The sequence below is a fragment of the Panthera uncia genome, chromosome F2 (genome assembly GCF_023721935.1).
Source record: "Panthera uncia isolate 11264 chromosome F2, Puncia_PCG_1.0, whole genome shotgun sequence".
NCBI classification, from domain to species: Eukaryota; Metazoa; Chordata; class Mammalia; order Carnivora; family Felidae; genus Panthera; species Panthera uncia.
This window is the reverse complement of record NC_064812.1, coordinates 3,881,787-3,906,238: the sequence shown is the minus strand read 5'-3', so window position 1 is coordinate 3,906,238 and position 24,452 is coordinate 3,881,787. Positions and strand designations below refer to the sequence as shown.

Here is a 24,452-nt window from a genome sequence, read left to right as displayed (position 1 = left end):
CCGCCTTCACGGGCTGCTCACCCCCACCGCAGCTGAGCGCAAAAGCTGGAGACTCTGGGAAAGACTGGGGTGGCAGCAGGCACTTCTCCCCGGCCGGCCAGATGCGAGTGTCACAGGGGAACAGAGCGCCCTGGCAGCTGCCCCCGCACCCCCGTCCAGGAGCTCCACATGGTCTGGGAATAAGGACCCCGTGCTGGGGGGTCAGAGACTTCATGGGACCTCCAGGGCCTGCCCTCTGCACACAAGATGCCCCACAGACACCGCTGCCCCTTGCAAGATGGGCACATGTGTCATGAGTGGTTCTCACCAACGTATGACCACCGTGATGCTAAAATGCCATAACTCCCAGCGTCAGCTGGTCAGCAGCCACCCCCTTGCCTGTCACCACCCTGCCACCCCATCCCTTACGTCTCCCAGCTCGGCTGATCACAGGCAAAGTGGGTCCCGCAGCACCGATGTCAGATGTTTCCGTGGTCACCTCTGGGTGTGCAAACCCTCATGCAGCCCATGGGGAAACTGAGGCGAAGGCACTGACTCACACCAAGGGGAAGGGATGGCATCCGGCTTCCCAGCAGTCCCGCCTCACCCACGGCCTGTGGCTCTATCCACACTGCTTATACCGCAGGCTGGTCTGACCCCAAACGCCGAGAAGCGTTCATCATCCAGCCGGCCCTGGCTGCCGCTTTGTTCAAACCCCAAGAGGCAGCTCAGGACCCAGTGAGAGTAATTTCTTTGAACTCCAAGTACTCTGTGAGAGGTGACAAGTGGGCTGGACCCCTTTACAAAGGAGAAGAGAAAAACCCGATGCTCCCAAGTGTTTGTGACCGCAGAGGGGAACGTGGCACCTCGTCCCGACGGGATCAGCCCGCAGCCGCCCCGCTGAGGCACGCAGTCCGTCACCTGCTCTCCCCGCTGCCCACACCTGCTTGGCCTGGTGACCACCGGCCCCCAGGCCTCCACCTTCTTCCCCAGAGGTCTCAGGGCCACAGCAACCCTTTGCAGGTTCTGGAATCCAGATTTCACCCACGGGTAAAAGGGCTCTCAGAGAGGGCTTTCCCCAGGAGGGGGCCTCCCCGAGCCCTCCTCTCGGATTCAGGAGTTGAACCCACCTCCCCTGCGGGCTGAGAGAGCCGGAGCCACTGCCCCTCTGGGACCACTGTCCCGTGTTCACCCCGGCTCGCAGGGTAACTGTCTCCAGGTCACTTCAAAGTGCATCTGGGTCTTAGCTCACGGCCAGCATCTCTGCCCTCACTCCCGGCTCTGCTAGGATGAGCCTCCAAGAAGCCGGATGTCTGTCGGGGAGGTCCCAGGTTCGGCGGCGTGGCCGGTTCTGACCTCCACAGACACCATTCCCTTTGACAGCCTGATGACACTGGGCTGGCCCGTGGCCCCACGTGACCAGGCTGGGGCCACCAATGGGTCCTTGCTGACATACAGGCTCCCATCCTGGGACCAATGTCCTCACTCTGAGACACGGCAATGAATGGTCTCTCTCTCCAGACTTCAAGCGGGCCAAACAGCTGCCCCCTCGCTCCCCAGGCCAGCCACGCCCAGCTTGTCCATCCACACGGTGGTGGAGCCCCAGCCGCCGCTGCAGGGGCCTGGAGAAACACCCTGATGATTTACAAGTTTGTTTTTGTTTTAAAGCACGTTTCAGAGTAATGAGCACCTGATTCCGGGACTGCACACAGGTTGTCCCCTAGACACCTCACCCCTCATCCTCACGAAGAGAACCTCAGTCTTATCTGAACAGCCACGGGCCCACCTAGAAATACCAGGGGTGGCCACGCGACCCTGATGAGGCCAGGGAGGGCGGACGCTCACTCCAGGCGGGGCTGTGGGAGAGTCTATGTCCCTCATGCTCGGGTGCAGCCCCGGGGGACATCCCCCTTAGCTCCTCCCCTTCCTCACCCCACCCCAGAAGATGAGGAAGGACAAATAAAAGCCACTCGCTAAAGACGGGGACACAGGAGGCCAGAGGGGCTGAGTCCTTGACGACCTCCTGAGGCGCTAACCTGGCCTGTTGACACCCAAGCTTCCTCTTCTGGGGAGAATCCCCAACCGAGCCGCTGTGGTCAGATTCTCCTTCCAAGAGGTCAGCACCATGCTGACTGACGGACACAGGGAGGGACCATTCGGCCCAGGACGTCTGGGTGCGAGCATCCCCGGTAACACTGGGGGCACCGCAGGGACCGGCACCAGTCACCAGGCACCTAGAGCTCACTCTCCAGCATCTTTTCAGTCAGTCCTTGCGCTGGGAGTCCCACATCACAGGTCACGTACTGCTCAGAGAGGTTGATGAGCTCACTCAAGGCCACACAGCCTGCGAGGGCAAAGCCCGGGATTTGGGCCAAGTCTCTCCCAGGTGCCCATTCACAGCTCGGGAGACTAAAGCCGGGGAGGGGAAGCGGCCGCACAGCTGGGGGCAGAGCAGGACTCCACGCGGATTCACTCATTAACAAACAAGCATTTATCAAGTGCCTTACGTGTCACAAGCACTGAGTCACTGAGGACACGGGGACAAGGAAGGAGCCAGGACGAAGGATGCATCACCACGGCCCTCCCACCTGTGTGCTGGGGCTCCTTCCCAACTGCCCTGGAGCCCCCGTCACAGCTGCCATGATGTGTTGAGTCGAGGAGCGTCCCTGCTGCGTGTGCCAGGCTCAGTGCCGTCCCGGGGTGCGTGGCCGGGGAGCCCACAGTTCCCGGGTCCCTTCCCCTGAGCCACCTGGTCCCACCCCACGCCGGTAGGGACTTGGGAAGCTGCACCCACAGCCAGCGGGCGCTGGCCGCTTCTCTTCCTGCTGGCACAGCCTCGGCCCGGAGCAAGCCAAGTGTGGGCTCCTGGCTTGATTTTTGGCCAGCAGCAGAAGTGCAGGGACCGGAAGTTCCAGGGCTGGGTCCTCCGGGGATGCCACAGGGGCAGGGAAGGCCCAGCTTCAGGACGGAGCCTTCGCCAGGGCCACGGCAGCGTGCGGTCTCTTAGCCCGGTCTCCCATTTCACGCCCCGTGACGCGTCCGAGCCAGGGCCACCATCCGGAACCTGCAGATGGCAGCTCGTGAGGCCGGCCAGGTCCTGCGTGTCCAGAGGGGCTGTGATTGGACAGCCCTGGGCAGGGGAGGGTCGTGGGGGAGGCGGGGGGTGAGCCCGAGGAAGCTGGTCTGTCCCCCTGAGACTTCAGTGCCCCAGGTCTGCCTCTCTCCTTCAGTGCGGCCGGGACCTGTGCTCAACGGCTGGGGGCTGGGGACTGGGGGCGGGAGGCTGCAGCCGCTGCCACTCTCCAGCCTCCCCACAGCCCCGCCACCCCACTTCCCCTGCAGCCGGGGGCTCTTTCTCAGGTGCACCTTGCCCTGTGTCATAGCTGCTATCATCGATTGGGGGACGGTGTGTCCTAAGTGAGGTGCACGCCCAGCGTGCACCAGGCCTGTCACCTGTAGTCCCTCTCTGGAGCCACACCCAGCCCTCTAGCATTGGCATTCTTGTGGTCCCCAGACCGTCGTGGAGAAAACGAGGGTGGACAGAGCGACACCTGGGGCCACCCTCTAGTAAATGGCTGAGCCAGGACTTGAGCCCAGTGGGTCTCGTTCTCCGGCTCCAGAGCGGAGTGCCCTCCCCCTCCATGTCCTCCAAGGCGCCGCCCATCCAGCCTCACCCCTGCCTTCAGTGGGGGGCCAGCCTGAAGAGCTCTCCTCGGGGGCACGGACGCCGTCCCTGACCATTAGTCAGAACTCAGCCCCGCCCTGGCTCCCGCCTTCTCGGCATATCTCGTAACCGCAGCTCCAGAGGCATGTTTGCTCTTTCCACAACTGGGTCCCCAGACGTGCGCCTCCCACCCCCTGCGCAGGGGCGCCTGGCACAGAGTCTGCCTCCTCACAGCCTCCCCCGCCCGACGGTGCACCTTTCGGCCACCGTGCACCGCGTGCCCACGTCATCTCACCACACCCTCACGGTCTCTCTTCTACCCACGTTACCGATGGGAACCGAGCTACATGGCCTGTTCACGGTCGCCCGGCTAGAGAGAGGCCAGGCCAGGCCGTGCCCCCAGCAGAGTGGCGCCCCCGGCGGCTCTGACCGCTGGGCACGCTCCCCCTCGAACGGGCTGCTCCACAGGCTCCCACCGAGCAGAAGGAACAGCACAGTGGCCTACAGAGGTGCCAGGCAGAGGGACCAGCCCGAGCAAAGGCGGGAGGCGGGGGCACAGGCCACCTGAAGAGAGGCAGCTGGCAGAGGAGGGTGGCTTCGTGTGGGCGCCCGCACACCCCAGAAGTCTGGACGTGATCCTGCAGATTCCCCGGAGCCCCCTCGGGAGCTGGGACGAGGGCCTCCGGCCTCAGGAGGCTCACCCCTGCTGCGGAGCCGTAGACGGCACAGCACTGGGAAGGCTGGGTTGAGTGATGCCTCTGCCAGAAAGAGTGAGAGTCCGGAACGTTCCGCAGCAAGGCTGGCCGTGGGTCAGGCCCACCTCACGGGGACGATCTGAGTGGAGAGGCCAACGTGAGGGCCAGTGCCCAGAGCACCACTGTGGAGCACAGCTACTAGGCTGGCCCGCTGGCCGGCCCGGAGTTAGGGGGAGCGAGCCACCTAGAAGAGTGGCCCAGCCCCAGGTGGGGAGAGGGCTCCCTTCCCAAGCTCCTGGTGGCCCCACGGAAACCAGGCCAGGCCGTGCAGGTGCCCAGGGAATCCGGAGGGAGACCAGAAAAGTCAGTGGGTATCTCAGAGTGAGCGGAGAGGCCGAGGGGTGCAGGGAGGATCCAATCCCATGGAAGGCGGGACCGCCCTCCCAACAACGACCCACCACATTGTGCCGACCTGCCCTTCAGCTGTTGTTTTTCAAGAATTTGCTCTTCTGAAAGGCCTGGAGAATATTCTAGAACAATTAAATACAGCTTTTGTGGAAGCTGTTCCATTTACACGCCTATGTTCATTCAACAAACGTTCTCGGAAGGGCCTGCTCAGTGCCAGACGCCAGAGGACAAACGCCTCAGCCACAGGGAGGTGAAGGCAGTCCTGCTGAGGCAGGGGAGGAAGCCAGGCCTGGGACGCGCTGAGCTGCACGCAGGGCGACAGGTGGTAAGCCCGCAGGAGCCCTGGCGCTGCAGGGACACGTGGGAGGGGCACCTAAACAGCCAGAGAGGACTCCAAAGAGGGTGGGTCTTGAGTGGTTGGGAAACTCGGTCTGCAGGCCCTGGGTGCTGCCGGGACGGGGCTGAGCGGCAGGCGAGAGCTCCGACTTCAAGGACCGCGACAAGCAGCGCCCGCACGCTCTAGGCCGCCGGGAGCCATCGATGGCTTTTCAGCAAGGGAGTGACTCGATGCGATCCCATGGCCCGCGGCCAGCGCAATGCACATCAGCACAGGCCTTGAGCCACCCCAGAAATGCACGCGCCTGGAGAGGGCCGGCGGGAACCGCGGTCTTAGTGCTGTGTTGCATAATGCCTGGCGGCCCCCGCCAGCCCTCTGAAAACAAATGCTTAGGTCATCCCCAGAGGAAGCCAAAAATTAGAGGGCTCCTCTCTGTGCCCAGAAAGGACCTAGGCTGGGCTGGAAAACAAAACCCGAAGGAAAAAACCCAGAACACCTCTGCTAGCCGGGTCTCCCGGGTCTGCGGTGGGGGGCGGGGGGTAGGATGGGCTTCAGCCAGGGGCGTCAGGGGCTGGGGACAGGGGCCCCCACAGGACTCTGGTAAAGCACACGAGAGCAAGGTGCTGGCTGATGGCCAAGGCCCCCCCCCCGCCCCCGCCCGGGTACCGACACACTTAGCACCCCCTCTTGGGAGGCCGCTGCTGGGCCCAGGAGGAAACGCTTAAGAAGCAGAGAACGACGTCCTGCCAGGGCCAGAGTCCCCTGCCTAGAGGAGGAGAGCAGATGTCTGGAAACCAGGCAGCCCCCTCCTATACACCCCTACAGCCATGCTCGCCGCCCTCTGGGGTGCCCCTCCGTGTAAGTGTTTCCCATTTCAGTGCCATCTTCTGGGCTGATTCCTCCACGAGGGATTCTGGAGACACCCTGGCCCTTGCCTTCAGCAGCAGGAGGCCTCAGAGCCAACCCCGTCTGCAGGATCAGGATCGCTCCCTAGACGGGGGGAGAAAGCCCAGACAGGGAAGACAGATCTGTCCACGGGACTGCCTGCAAGGCGCCCGGTCGCCCGTCGGCACGCGTAGTGGCTGACCGCGGCTGAGGGCTCAGAGGGCTGTCCCTGCCACGAGGAGAGCGTGAGCAGAGTCTGCAGGGTGAATGAACGGGTGGTCAGGGTGTCCAGGGGTCGGGGCTCTGTGTCCCCGGGGCCTGGAGGCAGGTGTGAGACGGGGCACGCAGCCACGCCCCCCGCGCTAAGTAGGGCCGTGAGACCCGCCCCCGGCCAACGAGGTAGGAGCAGAAGCTGCCCCGGGCTCCCAGGGCAGTGTGTCCAGAGGGTAGTGTTGGCTGGCATAACCCTGCTGACCTCTGCCCCGTCCTCTCCCTCTTGGAACAGAAATGCAGCCAGCACAGGTCCAAATGGCAGCACTCAGGAAGACAGAGTGGGAGAATCCAAGGAGCCTGGGCACCGATGGCCCTGGGGAGCACACCCCGGAGACCTGCACCTTCACCCCCTGGACGGTCCACTCACACTTCCCTGGGGAATCCGCGTCCTCTGGCTGCCTCCAGGCCAGCCACACCTCAGCCTGGTCCCCATCGCTGTTCCTGACACAGGCACCTTACTCGGCCAGCCCTCTCCGACCACAGGAGAACACACTCTGCAACTCTGAGCCCAATGTGTGATGTTCTCTTTTTGTCCTGCCTCCTAGGAAGCTCCAAATACACATCAACTTGTCTCAAAGCCGTTGTGAAGGTTAATATGTATGAATCTCTCTCTCTCTCTTTCTCTCTCTCTCTCTCTCTCTCTCTCTCTCTCTCTCACACACACACACACACACACACACACACGATTTTTGACCTGGTTCTATACCTTACTTTTACACCTTTTGTTATAAGCCATGTCACAACCTTCCTGATGAAAAAGGGTAAAATAGAAGCTAAAAACACGAACATCTATATAACAGGTGTTCACAGAAGAAATCAGACACAGACATAATCTCAGGACAAGAAAGAATTTACAGCTAAAAGTATCAAAAACAAGGGCACCTGGGGGGGCTCAGCGGTTTAAGCATCTGACCCTTGATTTTGGCTCAGGTCATGATCCCAGCGTTCATGAGTTCGAGCCCCACATCCGCCTCTACGCTGACAGCACAGAACCTGCTTGAAATTCTCCCTCTCTCTCTGCCCCTCCCCCGCTCACACTGTGTCTCTCTCAAAAACAAATAAACTTTAAATAAATAAATAAAGGTATCAAAAACCATAAAGAAGCTTGCTTTGTAAAGCTTCTCCACCAGGGAGAGAGAACACAACTTTATACATCCAACCGCGTGGCTTCAAAATACATGAAACTAAAAATCGCCAGAGATACAGAAATACAATTTGCCAGAAATACACTGGCAAATCCCAGTGGCAAAGTGCTGAAGGAGGCACTAACAGACGTCTGTCGGAAATTCATCGGGCCTCAGTAAGAATGACGATCCTCACATGACCACAGACCGGGCGTGGGACGGGATGTCTCCAGGGCCCGGCAGCGGAAGCAAGCGGCGTGGGCACCTGACGTGACCGCCATGGGGGCCGTGGGCAGCGGGAATGAGCGCAGGTTCTGCTACGGGCATAAAAGGCAACCAAACAGTGATCATTTAAGACACTCTGTGTGCCGAACCCCACGTGCGCGCGGACTGAGTTAGCCAGCATTCGCTGGTTTTCCACCCTTGAAAAGGAGTCGAATAACGTAATAAACCAGTCTGATTTTACAGGTGTATGTAGAAATGTAGGCACAGCAGAGAGATAGATGTTCTTTTCCAGCATCCTTGGAACTTTATAAAAAGTGATCCTTGGGGCATCTGGGTGGCTCAGTCGGTTAAGCATCCGACTTCGGCTCAGGTCACGATCTCACAGTTTGTGAGTTTGAGCCCCGCGTCGGGCTCTGTGCTGACAGCTCGGAGCCTGGAGCCTGCTTTGGATTCTGTGTCTCCCTCTCTCTCTGCCCCTAACCCACTAGTGCTCTCCTTCTCTCTCTCTTTCACTCTCTGTCTCGCTCTCTCAAAAATAAACATTAAAAATAAATTTTTGGGGGGGCGCCTGGGTGGCTCAGTCGGTTAAGCATCCGACTTCGACTCAGGTCACGATCTCGTGGTCCGTGAGTTTGAGCTCCATGTCAGGCTCTGTGCTGACAGCTTGGAGCCTGGAGCCTGCTTTGGATTCTGTGTCTCCCTCCCTCTCTGTCTCTCCCCCACTCATGCTCTGTCTCTGTCTCTCAAAAATAAATTTAAAAAGTTGAAAAAAAAAGTGATCCTTGAACTACAAGGAAAAAGCCCAAAAATCTTGAAATGTAGAAGCCGTATGTAATTCAGACATGAACTTCCAGACAGAGAGCACTCAACAGCCGTTAGCGCCTTCAAAAGTTTGGAATGCAACAGCTAACTCAGTCTTCTTGACAACCTTGAGGGCTCTTGTTATTTTCATTGCTATTATTACCCCCATTTTGTAGATGGCAAAAGCCAAAGCACAGAGAGGTTGCATTATACACTGAAGGTCACACAGCTAGTAAATGGCCAAGACAGGACAACAGCCAGGCAGCCTGGCCGCAAAGCTCACGTTCGTAATCACGATGCTGACAACAGTGCGTGCGTGCACGTGTGCATGTAAATTTAAAACAGAACACTTCAAATAATTCTTGGATTAGAGAAAAAAATATGCCCAGCAGTGAATTGTTTACAAATAAGTGATGATAACAGACCTGCGGGATGCAGCCATGGTGGTACACAGAGGAACAAGCATAGCCGTTAATGCCTGCATTTAAAAAACAGAAGCCTGGCATCTCTCGGTGCTTGAAGGTAAAGAAGGAAGAACAAACCTAAGGCACGTAAAACAGGCATTTGATAAATACCACTGCAAAAGTCAGCAAGACAGACGGCATGACTAATAAACAAAACCAAGAACTGGTTCTTTTGAAAGATCAATACGTGTCCTCAACTAATTCCAAATATTTTCAAGCAACATAAGGGCCAAAGGAAGCTTGCGAGCAGGCCAGAGCCGGGGGGGGGGGCAACCGAGGAAGTGCTCCGTCCCCCTGCGCACGGCCAGCTGCCGGCCGCTGCCCCGTCCCGGGGACCCGACCGCACAGAGGCGGCCGCTTCCGCTCCACGTTCTGTTCAAATGGTTTCAGTTTCACGATGCAAATTTTCAAATATATACTAAGGTAAGAAAACCGTGTAACAGTCTCCCGCATACAAATAATGAACAGCTTGTGGTCGCTCCACCCAATTCAGATTATTTTGAGGCTGGTAATTCCCGGCAATTCAGATTATTTTGAAACAAGTGCCAGAGGCTGCATTTTATCTCTAAGTGTTTTGGTATCTATCTCCAAAAGAGAAGGACTCGTGTATTCTATAGAACCATAATAAGATAACCACACCAAAAACCTAACATTAGACTGTGTGTGTGTGTGTGTGTGTGTGTGTGTGTAACTTACAGAAATACTACATGTCACCTGTTTAAAAATCCAGTTACAGACACGTTTAGAAGCAGCACGTTAGACTTTGTGTATCCGAACCCGCAGACATGCCGAAGGAGGCAGGATCACTCCCAGTCTGCGAGTGGGGACACTGAGGCTGAGACCAGTGAGGGGGCTCCCCCGCCACCCCCTGCCAGCATGGGGAGGGGGCAGGGATGGGAGCTCGGTCTCCCGAGGACACATCGGACGCTGGGTCCACTCCGCCACCGCGGCCTTTCCACCCAACACAGAACTAGATTTTGAGAATAACAAAAAAATATGGGACACATCGGGGCAATAAAATATAAACTCCCCTTGACCATAATGAGACAGGCTCGTCTTCCTACGGGTGACACAGAGGAGAACCAGCATGCGTGGAACAGCCTCTCCACGCGCATCCTGCGCCAGGCGGTTCGGGTCCGCTTTCACACTTAATGCTCAGCCCCAGGAGGATGTCACAGGCCGAGCTGCGTTCCCCAAAATCCATATGCTGAAGTCCTGACCCACAAGACCTCAGAATGGGACTGTATTTGGAGACGGGTCTTCACAGACGTAATCAACGTAAACCGAGGTCAGGCACGGGGCCCTGCTCCAAGGTGACAGGTATTCTTATAAGAAGAGATTAGGACACGGACACACTGGGGGACGACCAGACACCTTGACCTCAGACTTCTGTTCTGTAGAGCTGGGAGAAATCAAGCTTCTGGTGCTCCAGCCCTGGGTCTGTGGCACTTCATCGTGGAGTGGGGCTGCCAAATGCAGAGAGATGGCTCCCTGTCTGCCTTACAGAGGGGTGGGGAGCATTTGAACCCAGATCATAGTCCAAAGCCGTGCTCGCTCCACTGTGCCCAGCGGCTGAGTACAGGGAGCAGCAAGGGGCGTGGACGGGCTCTGGGTCAGCCAGCAGAAGGAGCAGACAGCACCGGCAACCTGGCCTCATCGAGGGGAGGCGGATGTCCTGCCCATGGACGCTGGCTTTGATCATGTGACTGGCTTCAGCCAATGGTATGTGGATGGAATGACAGCAAAAGTGTAGGGTCATGGCATAAGGGACCTCACTCGCCTTCCCTGCCTGCTGACCCCTTGCCACCACCACAGGAAAACACACAATGGCTTAGCACAGAGCCGTCTGTCAGCCTGAAGACCAGCAGTGAGAAAAGGCGCCCGGCTGAGCCATCTGGGGCAGCCAAGCCCAGCTGAGCCACAGGCTGCAAGCAGTAATAAATGGTTGTTGTTTTAAGCCTGCACATTTGCGGGTGATTTGTTACACGTCGCTAGCTAGCTGATACAGAAGGTCGAAAGAAGCAGTATGTAACGCGATAGCTACAAGCACAGACTCTGAGGTCAGACTGCCCGGGCATAACTCCTGGCGTGGCCGCTCTTTAGCTGCGTGACCTTGGGCAAACTGCGTAACCTCTCTGGTCTACCACGTCAGCTTAAAATGGGAATACACGAAAGTATCCGTCCGATAGGGTTGCTGACAGGATGCAACTCGCTGAGATGGAGTGTCAGGAACCAGAACCCCATGGAGAAATCACGAATAAGCACTCCGTTGTTGTGGCGAGAGAAGGGAGGTTAACCTTGCCCCGGGAAGCTCTGGTCGGCATGACTAAAACAAGCCGCCGAGAGATCTTCTGTCTCTTTTGTTTGTTTCAACACTGATGCCACATCTGTCTTTGTCACTGTGTGACCTCGGGCAAGTCACTGGATCTCTCTGAGCCTCAACATAACAGGGCTAATCTTTGACCCCACCTAGTTCACAGGGTTACAAAGGTGGTAGAGAACGGGAACCCCCCCACCCCCCGCCCAGGGACAAGCAATACCTATGGAGTGCTGGTACTCCAGGCACAGCGATGGAAAAGCCTTCCATCTCCGCAGTTCTCCCTTTCACTGGTGCAGGGTGGACAAGGACGCACGCCACCGTTGTCCACTCTATCCCCAAGGCAGACACGACTAATCCATCGCAGAGGGCACTCTTCCCACTGGGGCTGCTTCTCAGCTCGGTGTTCCAGTGACCAAGCCAACCGGCAGGACCAGAGGGACCCGGTGAAACTTCCCATCCCCGGAGCTAGACCAGGGCCCAGGGGCTCCCCTTCCCAGGCCTGGCTCCACGGTGTTCAGAAGGTCAAGGGCCCCAGGTCCACAACTGCACCCACGGAGTCCCTTGGACCAGCTGTGTCCGAGATGACGGTGGATTTTTTGCACCTGGGGACACCAACCTTCCGACGCGGCACGACCGGGTCCCGGCCACACAAAGATTGCTAAGAAAATGTTCTGAGATGGCGAGGACCTCAAAAACGTCTTCCCCACTGCCGAGAGCTGCCGAAGCCGCGGCGGCACCAGGAGACCCACACCCTCCTGTGTGGTTGGTGGGAACACTACCCGCCATCACCAGTGCCCTCGCGCCCTCTGGCCTGGGAATCCCACCGTCACCCAAAACCCTTAGGGAAGAACCCAACCCAAGCTACACACGCACACAGATGTTCACGAAAGCGCTGCCTAGAGTTGGCAAAAAATGAAAATAAAAAAAGGTATGTTAAATTGCCATGAATAGAGGAGTCAAGAGATGACAAGACATTCTGTTACTGGAGTTAGAGCCGTGAAAACAAATCTCCCTTAAGACGGCAGAAACACAAGGCAGTGCTGGACGCAAACTTAGAAACAAAAGGGCTTTGAACTGCTAGGCGTCCCCTACAGACACTATGGGTGCCTACCAACACCTAGCTCCGCTCCTTCCTCACCATCAGAACCCCAGTTAGGTCTGAGAAACAGCATGCCTCATTTTCCAAGCTCCCTCGCAGCTAGGGTTGGTCATGAGACACAGTCCTGGCCGTGGGTGGGCCATCCGGAAAAGCTCTTCAGATAGGAGCAAGCCCGGCTGGCACACGCCTTTCTCTTTTGTTCTTCTGCTTCTCGCTGCCAGGAGGATGCCGGAGGTGATGCCGGTGCTGATGCAGCCATCTTGGAGCCATGAGGCACCGGCTTTAGGCCAAAAGCCACACTAAGATGGCAGAAGAGAATGACAGCAGGAGCCAGAGTCTCTGAAGGCATCCTGGAGTGCCTGCAAGCCCACCTGCTCATCCCAGACTCCAAAACAGAGAGACAGGAAACTGCTTTTGGTCAAGGCACCACCGAAAGGGTTTTCAGCTACAGGCAGCTGAACATAATCTCTAACACACTCATTCTGATGAAGTGATAAAAACAGTACACAAATGTGGGCAAAATGATGAGCATGTGAATAGGAAAAGCTAAAGTCATTTTCAGATACGACCACAGAACCACAGGGGAGTTGTGGGGGCTTTTCTCCCCTCTTTATAAAATGTTCTCTGCCATTGCATTCTCTGCTCAGTGATGTGAGCACACACCAGCATTCACTCTGCCGGTGCCTGGGTCCCTCTGGCCTGAGCACTGTCCCTAACAGGTGACAGACCCATTCTGCCAACCGCCAGTGTTCCCCAGCGCTCTGGGTTTATCTCCCAGAAATGGCGCTCACGCTGGGAGGCCCCTCATGACAACCAGACCCGGCAGGGACATCTCCCCAGTCGCTCCCAGCATCCCGGGGCCTGGCCCTTTCCTGGGGCCCAGACAAGATACGTGGCTCGAAGCCCAGGCCAGCCCTGTACCACCAGCACCCGTTTTCACACTTACTCCAAGAGACACAAAGGCCCCAACACCACCTGGCAGACCATGGAGCCCAGAGCTGTCTCCATTCCCAGGGCCTCAGGGCAGGGCTGGAGCCGAGGCCACGCTCCCCCAACACAGCGTGCTCGGGGTGTCTGCTTAAGGGGTGAAAGCCGAGGGTCCACCTGGGGTCCTCCCAGCACCAGTGAGCTTACCCTGCCCACCTGCGCGGCCCCCCCCCCGAGACCCCCTAAAGTGGTCCCCCCGAGGCCCCCCAAAGTGGCTCCCCCCGAGACCCTCTAAAGTGGCCCCCCAAGACCCCCTAAAGTGGACCCAAGAACCCCTAAAGTGGCCCCCCCAAGACCCCCTAAAGTGGCTCCCCTCGAGACCCTCTAAAGTGGCTACCCCCGAGGCCCCCTAAAGTGCCCCCCCGATACCCCCCAAAGTGGCCCTCCCGAGGCCCCCTAAATTGGCCCCCCGAGACCCCCTAAAATGGTCCCCCCGAGACTCCCTAAAGTGGCCCCCCGGAGACCTCCCAAAGTGGCTCACCTGAACCCTCTGTAAGCAGGCTCACCTCAGCCCCACCTGAGCTCCCCTGCCCATCCACATCCTGACGCGGATGTCACCTCCCCTGAGAAACCCCACCACTGGGCTGCCTCTCCCGGCGTGGCCCCCACCTGCCGTGGCCCAGAAGGTGGCTTATTCTCCAGTTCCGCGGAAGAGCTTCAGGGAAGAGAAGTCACCAGGCCAGGGGCCATTCTGCACTTCAGGGGACACGTGGCAATGTCTGGGGACGTTTTTGTGTGTCACAACTCAGGGGGTGCCGCTGGCAACAAGTCAGTGGAGGGCAGGGATGCTGCCCAACGTCCTGCCGCGCACAGGATGACCCCCACTGCGCAGACGCATCCCGCCCCGAAGTCAGGGGTGGGCCCCGGGGAGACCGCTGCCCTAGCCCGAGGTCACCGGGGAGGATTAGAACCCAGCGCACCCCAGGCCCGGGCCGGGGCCCTCCGCGCGGTCCCTCCACGCGGTCCCGTGCTCTCTGCTGCGCTCACACCAGCATCCTCGCTGTGGCTCAGAAGAAATCACGGTCTCTTGCCCGCAGAGGTGGGAACCCTGCCGGCAGGCACCACACAAGCCCCCAACCAAGGCCCCGAGTCGCCGGGCAGAGTCACCTCACCGAGCTCCTCCTGGGCTCCAAGCGGCGGGCGGGGGCAGCCGCGGTGGAGGTGCGTGGGCACGAACGGTGGCGGGGGCCCGGGGCGTGAGTGCACAGCCCAGACCGCCTCCGGGGGTGGACGGCCCCCCAGGCTCTGCCCCTCATCCCCGGAAGACCGCAGCCACCCCTGAAACCCACAGCATCCCAGCTACGTGCCCGCTCCGCACCCCCAGGGAACGGTCGACAGGACCCGGAGACACACATCACACGCTCACGCTCCCGGCCCCTGACCCTCTGGCTGACAGTCAGTCAACAAACGCCTTCTCTGCATCTTGCGCCCAGGCTGGGTGGAGGGAACAGCGCGTGCGAGGTCTCCGGTGGGAACTGCCAGGTAAGTGGTAGTCCGGGCCGTGTGTGAGGGAGGTAGAGGGAGGAAGGGAAGCAGGGAGAGGAGGGGCCCCAGGATAGGAGGCCGGGGGGGGGGGCAGCGTCAGGGGTGCAGCGGCCACGTATATGAACCCCCGTGGCCCTCGGCCCGGGCAAAGGCCTCATGATGCTTGCTGGGAGGCCTGTCACCTTCCCCAACGGGGTGCCCCCCACACACCCGGCACAGCCGGTGAAGCCAAAGGCCGTGTCGCAGATGGGTGTCCCTTCCTGCCAGGCACCCAACTAACTCACATGGGTCTGTCACCAGTAGTGGGTTGGGGACCAACGTCACACATTGAAGCCGCAGGAGCGGGAAGGTCCCCATTTGGCACGACGGGCCCCTAACCTGCCATCTCCCATTATAACCAACAGCTCGAGTTCCAAAGGGGCCTCCTCCATCGGGCACGCGCCCGGGGCCCCAAGGCACAACCACGCGGGAAGATGGCCCCCTGAAGCAGCCAGCCCGAAGTCCTCCTGCCTCTGGGGGCCAGAGGTGGCACTTGGTGTCTAGGGGGCCTGCCCTGAGCACCGTCCGGGGAGCCCGAGCCCAGCCCTGCCCTGGGGCCTCCGGTGTGGGACGGGGATGCTGTGGCACAGACACAAAACTAGGGCACCGCGTGAGAGGCACCCCAGGACGGCTAGGTACAGTAGGCCGGAGGCACAGCCATGCATCCCCGGCCCAGGCGGGAAAAGGACAGCGGGGGAGGGGCAGGGCACAGCTGGACCAGGGAAGCCGGCACGAACTGTGACCCGGGCAGGCACTGGACCGGCTGGGGCTTTGGCCCGAGGCTCTGCCTCTGGCCCTACGGGGAACGGGATGCTGGGGGGCCTGGCAGGGTGTCACCTTCACAAAGGGGGTCATGGCGGCAGGCATCCCCGAAGCCGCATCTTCTCGGCTGGAACCGTCTGGGGAAATCGAGCACCTGGGCTTGTACGCGGTGGCCCCAAAAGACCCGGGCCCGGCGTCCCGCCCTGAGAGCCTCCTTCTGCAGCTGGCGGGAGCCCCTCACGAGGGTCCGGGCCACGGGCCCCACAAGTCACAGTGCAGACCAGACGACCCTCAAGAGGGCGGGCAGTGTAGCAGCATGTGACCAGTCCCCCACGTCGCACACAGGAGTCCGGTGTCCGCCTGACCGTCATCATCACAACCAAAAGCCCCAGGTGCCTCCAAGGATGCCTTTCACAGACGTGCGCTCAATGTTCACGGCCACACACGCAAAGCTCTAGGTCCCCATCTCACAGACAAGGAAGCGAGGCTGGTGTGTCACAGCTGGGATTGGGCGTCCGGGACAGACAGACACGGGGCAGCCCTGCCTGGGGCTACAGGCCCCCGGGCTCCGCCTGTTCCCTGAGCCCCTCTGTGCCGAGTCCGAGGAGGCACGTGGCTTCCCCTGGACGGGAAGGCCGAGGCCACGGGCAGGGCTCAGATCTACCTCCCCCACTCCCTGGACACCTGGCCCAGCATCCCCCGCCGCACCAAAGCTGTCCCCGTCGCGACCACCGCACCATGGCCACAGGGCCGCCTCCTCTAGTCTGACCCCATGCTTCACCCGGGGCCACCCACTGGCTCCTTCTAAGGTTGGGCACGTGATGAGGGTGAGGACCGGGCAGGGCTCGCCCACCCCACTCAGCTAGCACCCCTGCGAGTGGCTGTTCCCCAGGCAGGTTTTGTCATTGCTCAAGGCCTGGCTGACCCCAAAAGCCCAGGCGGGAGCAGGTGGGGTGGGGATGCGGCCACGGCCAGGATGCACCCGCCAGGGAACCCCCTGCACCGACAGCTGCTCACAGTGCCCTGACCCGCAGGCCCAACACACTCCTGGCCACTCCTGAATTTCCTCCCCTTCCCCTGCCACTGCGAATTCTTCTGTCAACCATCCCCTCTTCTCTGGGTCCACAGCACACAATCCCACTCTTTTCCTCAGAGATCCACGTCAGGGACTGTACTTGGGTTCACACCAACGCAAGACAGAGAAACCGCTGCTCAGGAGCAGACGAAAGAAGTCTGCGTGAACTAGAAGCTCGAGACACGTCAGCGCAGGGAGGGGCTGCCCAGAAAAGCTGGCTTACCAAGCCGGGGGGGCATGAACAGAAGCATAGCACCTAGACGAGGGGAGGGGGTATTCTGCACTCAGAGAGCACACACGCAGGCCGAAATTGCTCGGAGAAGAACCAGGCTTAGGGAGGTACGACTGGAAGAAACTCGGGGGCCTAGGACTATCTCCAATTTCCTAAAGTCGGTTACAGGACAGGGGCAAGCCGAGCTCCGCTCACTCCTTCCTTTGGAGAACCGTAAGCTACAGCTTGGGCGCCCTTAGCTATTGTACAGGCAGAGATCCCAGAGTCGGGATGGGCGGGAAAAGGAGCCCTCAAACAAAATCCCTTGGTGAAATGAACCCCAGAACCCCCTTCCCCAAGGCTGGCAGGGAGGCGGCTGCTCCACTGGGGGAGGAGACCCTCACTGGAATGCTCATATCCCAGAATTCCTCTGCCCGCGGGACTCCCTTAACGGCGCAGACTGCCTGCCCCTCCTTTGTCAGCCCAGCCCGCCTGGGTCCTTGCCGCCAAATTCCTGGGGCTCTGCTGAGTCCAGGACACTTGTTTCCCACGGTGTTTTCCTGGTGCTCCGGCAAGGCTGGTGTAAACCAAGAGTAGCATTGCTCCGTGCCCTAACTCACAGGGGCAGGCCCCCTGGGCTGGCGGCCTGCCTGTCCTGGCTCCAGGGCCAGCCGCACCCTGGACTACCCAAGCACACCCCCCTACGGCGGTGGCACCACACATCCAGGTGCTGAGTCCCTCCCTCTTCTCTTCTGCACCTGAGCCCCCCCCCCCCGTCTCCAACTTCTAAATGCAGACCTTCTGTCCCCTCTTTAGGTGACCACCACAGAGACTGGCCACCCCTTTGAAAGAATGACCCCCCCAACACACACACCGCTTTTCCACATGGTGGCCCCACCAGATCAGAACCTCACACAATACCTTCATCGTGCATATAAACACACCCTACTACCTTGCATGCAAGGGAATGAGCTCCCTGTCAGTAGGGGCATTCAAGAAGCTGACCAGCGGAGGGAGGTTCTGGGGTGCCAGTAACAATGTTTCTTGATTTGAGTGGGGCCTACAAGGGTGTGGTTTAGTCACAGGAACCACTGAACGATACATTTCTGCTTACGCGCGCTTTTCCGTGTGAACGTCGTACTTCGGTCAACATTTCTAAAAAGCAAAAGTGCCTGGGATTGGCCGACCGCTTTTCAGGAAGGTGATGTGGCTGGAACACCTCGGGTCCCCCCACATCGGGGCATCAGCACTTACTGAGAGGCTACCCGGGGCCCTGGGCACTCCCGCCCAGCACAGGGACGGAGACGGGTAAAACCCCAGCGCTGGAGGAGTGAACACGGTACAAGGAGGGCTGAGTGACCGTTCAGAGGAGTCAACGAGCGAACGAGTGAGAGGGGGAGTGAGTGGCTGTAGAGAAGGCTGGTTGCAATCACGCACGGATACACAACACAAACAAACAGGTGCCTGGAGCACCCTGGGAGGGAGCGCAAGGGGATGGGGTGCGGTGCGAAAGCAAGACGCCTGGGGGACCCGGGGATGGACCGGCGACTGGAGGCGCGGACACAGGTGAGCGTGGAGGCCAGATGCACAGAGGGCCGCTTCGCCTCCTGCTGCTGCTCTGACCCTCCTGGACTTGGCTAGTGAGGTGACCCGGGAAAGAGGAGGCAGCGGCGACGGGTGTCGGGACGGTGGATGCCGTCTGATACCTGCCCCCGCCTCAGAGCACCTGGCTAGGTGTCCCCATGCCCTTCAGGAAAGCTATCTCTCTCACGTCACCCAGGGTCAGAAGGAACCTCACTTCTCGGCTTCCTCCAGGACACCCACAGGCAGTGTTTACTGGAGGGCCGATGCTACCTCGAGCGCCGCGGGGTCCAGGCGGGGCCCGGGGAGGAGGAGCCAGCCACACACTCCCGCCCGCCTCCTGTACACCGCCAGCGGCCACACCGGAAAGTAGCAGGGAGACGCCTCCTGTCCAGGCCCCGTGCGCTGGGTGAGCCGGCCTTTCACCTGACCCTCGCTAAACAGGTCTCCTGAACAGCGGAGTGAAAGGGAGAAGCAGAAGACGTCGATGGAATGTTCCACAGGCCCATCCTCGGCTCCTGGGACAAAGCCACAGTTGGAGCTCGCAGCCCTCGGCCTCCGCGTGGGCTGCCTCATCATGCCTCGGTTTCCCCATCCATCAGGTGGGGTGATGCTCCCACCGGTCTTGTGGGAGAAGCGAGCGCAGTTGTGTGAAAGCACCACGCTCCCTCCGGCACCAGCCTGCTGGGTTCCCCTGGGCCTGTTTCCACCCTGTGATCCTTCACAAGATGCCCGCGGGGGCGGGGGCAGGATGGACAGACAGTCTGCCTGGGGCAGGACAGATGATATCAACCTCGCTGGCACCAAGGGAGGCACAGGGGGCAGGGGCACAGCTCAGGGAGGCCGTGAGTGGCCGAGGGGAAGGCCAAGCCTCCCTGGAGGGTGAGAACCTGCCAGAAGGATGCGAAGGGCCAACCGAAGAACGCACCCCCGGGCCGTCTGCACCCGCGGCACTGAACGGGTTAAGGGAGTTTCACTGTCCCTGTGCCTCACACTGAAGCTCAACCAACCGTTTGGGTTTCCAGCTCCGCCTCGCCCCCCCTCAAGGCCAGGCCTTATCTTGTCATCTAGACTGTCCCCAGAGTCTCAGAGGCAACGCAGACCAGGCAGGGGCAGGCGCACAGCAAGAGTGTAAACTGTGTATTGAAAACTACACCCAAGAGTGCCAGAAAAACACAGAAAACGCTTTCCACTTTGTGAAAACTCCACTCGGGCTCTGTGCGTGAATGAGGGAGGGGAGATGCCCCTCGGCACTCCGCCTTCAAGCCGGCGGGGGGCCTGGAGCAAGGAACGCACAGGGGCCCCAAAACTCTCAGGGTGGGCCCCACCCCCAGCCAGCAGACCGTGGCTCCCAGGCCTGTCACCTCAGCTCCCGGGGCAGCCACCCCGGCTTCAGAGGAGCCCAAAGGGCCCAGAGAGACACCGCCCCTCCAAACTGCAGCCAAAACAGAAAACCTGTGTCTCCTTCCCTCCCTCCTTCCCCTACACAGACCAGTTTTTAAATGGGCCTCCTGGACCCCGCAGAGGAGATCTGAATTCTAAGCACTGTTTCTTCCTCTCTGATGATCCTAGAGGTGGTGACAACTTAGATCACAGACGTCAGATTCAAAACAGAAGGGTCCAGGAGATGCCCCCTCTGCTGTCAGACCGGCACTGACTGTGGGGCGCAGTGCCTCCTACAGGAAGCCTACAGACCTGCTGGGAGAGTGGGGGTCCCTTAGGCCTCTGCCCCAAGCAGGAAATTCAAGTGAGGCCCTGGCCCTGCCAGGCAGAGGCTTCCCACCATCCTGCTAAGCAGCCGAGCACAACGGGACATGGATACAGGGCTCCCACCTTCCACACGGGCCTCTCGGAAGTCAACACCGCCCCATCCCGCAGGCAGCTTCAGATGGCAGGTGGCGCAAACATCAAAAAAGAGAGAGGAAGGAACCTCACCCGGAAGCGGTGGAGGGCGGCATTGGGCGCGCCCTTCCGGGCCCGCTGGACCTGTGCTGCCCTCCTCTGTCCTCGGTGCCCGGGCCCGAGTCCCCCGCCCCGAGGGCTGGGCGAGGTTCACGGGCCAGCCCCTCACAACCTGTCATGGGGCCACGGACCCAATGCAAAATGGTAACCGCATTGCTTTTAAAATCCACCTCACGGAAGGAGCTAGTAACTGAACCCGAGAAGCGCCGTTCGCCTACGGACCACGAGCGCCACGAGGTTCCCGCCCGCCTCGTGGGCTGGAGCTCAAAGTTGAAGTCCGCTCGAGAAATCGCTCAAGGTTAGATTAAAAATAAGAACACCCGTGAAGATTCACCTGACCCATTAATATCACCGTCCAATAGGAGATGGTGCCTCAGAGGGCCCACTCGGGGCTGCTTTTTGTTCTAGGCCTAGGAGGACCTTAATTTGCATTTATATTAAAAAAAGTAGAAGAAGAAGAAGAAGAAGAAAACAAACAGAATTAACTAGAAAGGTGCTTTGTTTCCTGTAAATTTGAGCCCTTGGGCTAAACAGCTTCCCAGGGCAGACTGCACGGGCTCAGCCCGTGTCAAACACCGCGAATTCACACCTACAGAGTGAGTGCTTTGCGCTATGCTGAGGTAGCCGCAGGCAGCTGGGCGCCCGCCCGCCCTCAGGTCCAACCGGGCAGATCAGTCCTGTGTCAGGCTCCTCCTGCAGGTGGTGGGGAGAAGAGACACGACCCCGCTGTGGTCTCTGCCAGGATGGCCAGACTCGAGACGCAAGGCAGGTGGCTGGGCTCCAAGTTCAGCGTCAGGGCGGCTGAGTTAGGGCAACGTTTTCTTCCTTGTCCTTGCGGCTGTGCCCCAACCTTCCCTTCCAGAAACTGGGGTGGAAAACTCGACGAAAGAAGTGAGGAAAACCAACAGCCAGCAGGTGCCCCCCTGGTCCTGGACAGACTGGAGGCCCACCCGTGTGCCGGGCCAAAGAACACCCTCGGTCTGGCCACACGTTCCTTGGCGTGTTTCTCCTTAGAATGTGCTCGGAGCTACCCGCCAGGGTCAACAAACACGCCTCGATGAGAACTTTACCAGCCTCTTTCTATTTTCAGGTGAACGGGAGCATCTCAGGGTTTGATTTTAACTCCAACCCGCTCCGCGAGGCTGGAGCTCAGCTCTCGAGACCAGATGGGTTTCAGGTGCGCGTTTCGCTCCTGGGCGCGGTGTGCTAGCAGATTTCACCTGCCAGGGGCTAGATCATCAGAGGCATGCTGAGGGGATGACGGGTTCCCCTCCCCGCCCAGAGCAGTCAGTTCTCAGAGGCCCATTTCTTGTTCTCGGGCTCTCCAGCAAACAGGCCCCCGTACCCCAGGATCGGCACCATGTGTGTCTGTGACCGCCACAGCTCATGCTGGAAGTTTAACGACAAAGATGACGGTAATGACCGCCTGGCCCTTCCAGGCACTGGAGGCACAGTGGGGTGTGGGGAAGGAAGGACTTTTCTGTGTTTTGGCCGCCGGGCCAAGCGGGAGCAAAGCTAGTTATGTAGACAACAGAAGAGCATTTTCCTCCCAAAGACATAAAAACCTGCACCAATGAATTAAACATTTCAAACAAGATGACTCTCTACAAAGTCTTCTCAACCAAGAAGCAGAGACAGGCCGTCCTGTGCTGGTACATCCTGTTGCATATGGCACTGAGAAATCCTGCCTTTTCAGCATACAGAGCTTTCCAGACAAAGAAAAATACCAAGGGGGAAATTAGAGGAGGAGGTCCGGAGGAGTCAGGGCGGACGGAGGAGACAAGGGTGGGCAGGAGGGGACCTCTTCTCACGGCGAGGGGGCACAGGGGGCTGGGCAGACACAGAAAAGAGGCCACCCGAGCCAACACAGCGGCCCTGACAGGTCCAAGGAGATGGCTGGGCAGAGGCAGGGTGCCGCGCGGGGACAAGTTGCAAACCACAGAGACACCACCCTACCTACTGCCGTGTCCGCTGGGTTGAAGCGACCCGCTCCGGTTCCCAAGGCTCTCCAAGTGCCACGTGATCTCAGCCAGGGCCCTGCCCTGGGCACCCACTAGGGACTTTGCTCTCTGGCTAGCACCATTGGGAGAGGGACCCACAGGAGTCCCCAGGGTGTACCCATTGGACTCTCTTCCCCAGACCAGGGCTGAACCTCCCCAGTTTCTGGGGACTCCGCAGACCTGCCTCACCCACTATCACAGCCCGTGGGGGCGGGGGGGGGGGGGGGCCGGAGGACAGGTCCTGGCCCTGCCCCCCACCCTCCACTGCCCTCTTAGAGCACTTCACCCGGTTGCCACCCCCACCCCAATCACCAGAGAGCAAACTCTCTCTCTCCTCCGGGTACCTGGCACGACCGGGCTCCAGAATTCGAGGAGGAGCCCCGAGGGAGGAAAGCTGGACTCCGGGCTCAGAGAAGGCTGGAGGCTGGCGAGGGTCCCCCGCCGCCCGAGTCCCTCTCCGCGCGGCGGAGCCAGGCCAGCCGTCTCCAAGTCCCGGAGAGGTAGTAAGTGTAAGGCTTGGAACCCCGCGCAGCCCAGCCCGCGCCGGGGCGGTGGGTGGGTGGGTGTCTGCTACGGGATTATTCTTAGCGCTCCACTCTCTTCGCAAAAGTGGCGCCTCCGCCCTCCCGGCTCCGGCACGCTCGCTCGGGGCTCGCACGCCCGGCCCAGACGGCGGCGCGGAGCGGAGCCCCGGGTGGGGTCCACGAGGGGCGAGGCGCGGAGGCGCAGGAGAGGCGGGGGCTCCCGAGAGAGGAGGGGGCGCGGCGGGAGGGGCCCCGGCGACGAGGCTGCGTTTAACCCTCGGCGCCCCGCACCCAGCCCTGCGCCGCGCGCTCAGCCGCCTCCCCGGACTCCTCCCGGGGCGCGGGGAGCCCGGCGGCGGCGCGCCCGGCCCTTACCTATGGTGGTGATGACCGTGATGGCAAAGTAGAAGGAGCCGGCGAATTTCCACTGGACGCCGGCGCGGTGCGGCTCCGACTGCAGGATCACCAGCTCCAGCTGCCGGTAGTCCTCGGCGCTGATGTTGTACTTCCCCTTGATCCGGATCTCCTCGGCTTTGAGTTTCTCCTCCTCGCGCATCTCGTGGTCCGACTCGAGGGCGTCGAAGACGGCGGCGCCCACCAGCAGGTAGGTGAAGGTGCAGACGATGAGGGACAGAGTCCGCACGTTCTGCCTCTTCATGGCCGCCAGCAAGGAGCCGGCGCGGGGGGCATGTCCCGCAGGCTCGCAGCCGCGCGCGTCCCACTGCAGCGCCCGGCGGCCGCCGCCGCCTCCTCCGCCGCCGCCGCCGCCTCCAAGTTGTAAGCGGCGGCGGCAGCAGCAGCAGCAGCAGCAGCAGCGGCGGCGGCGGGGAGGCGGGGGGCGGGGAGGCTGGGGGGGCCCCCCTCCGCCGGGGCCGCCACAGCCGCCGCCACCGCGAGGCGGCTGGCGGGGCAGGGGCGGCGCGGGCCCGGGCTCGGGCGAGAAGGCGGACAGGCACAGGAGGCTGCTCGAGCGCCGGGGCCAGGCGTCCGGGAGCCCCGACACCCTGCGCCAGACCCGGCCGAAGCAGCCCGCCCCACTGCGCAGGGCCATGCACGGCGGCCCCGCTGGGCACCGCGCGGGCCGCGCTGCCCTCCGCGCCCCGCCCCCCGCTCCCGCCGGAAAAGCAGGGGCGGGAGCCGGAGCGCGGCTGGAGGGCGGCCGCCGGAGCCCGCGCCCCTCCGGGTCCGGCTCCCGGGCGGCGGCGCCCGGCTAGGAGCCCGCAGGTCTGCGCGCGCGCCTCGCGGGACCTCCTTCCCCTTCAGCCCTCTTCGCCCCCCCCCTCGGGGGGGGGGTGGTGGAAAAGTTTGCGAAGTGGCGGCGTCTCCGGAGTCCCCAGCAGGCGGGGAGGGGGCCGAGCAGGTGCAGCGGGCGGGGCGGCCGGATGCCCGAAGGTCCGAGCGCCCCGCGCCCACCCGGGCGCGCAGGGACGCGGCGGGGTCCCCGCCGGGCGTCGGCCGGTCGGCGAAGTTTGCTCGGCTCAGCCCCCGAGGCGCGGGAGCGGGGCGCGGCCCCAGGGCGGCAGGGCCCGCGGCGGAGCGGCCTCGGGGGCGG

At 60.8% G+C, this 24,452-nt stretch overlaps 1 protein-coding gene across 1 annotated transcript in view; it reads right to left on the bottom strand.

Moving 5' to 3' along the window:
- The window catches only part of KCNK9 (potassium two pore domain channel subfamily K member 9), a 75,668-nt gene extending 52,110 nt beyond the window's left edge, over positions 1-23,558 (bottom strand). The window contains exon 1 of the mRNA XM_049632861.1: positions 23,276-23,558. Coding sequence (XP_049488818.1) covers positions 23,276-23,558 — 283 coding nt within the window. The remainder of the gene's footprint in view (positions 1-23,275) is intronic.
- Positions 23,559-24,452: the final 894 nt, after the last annotated feature.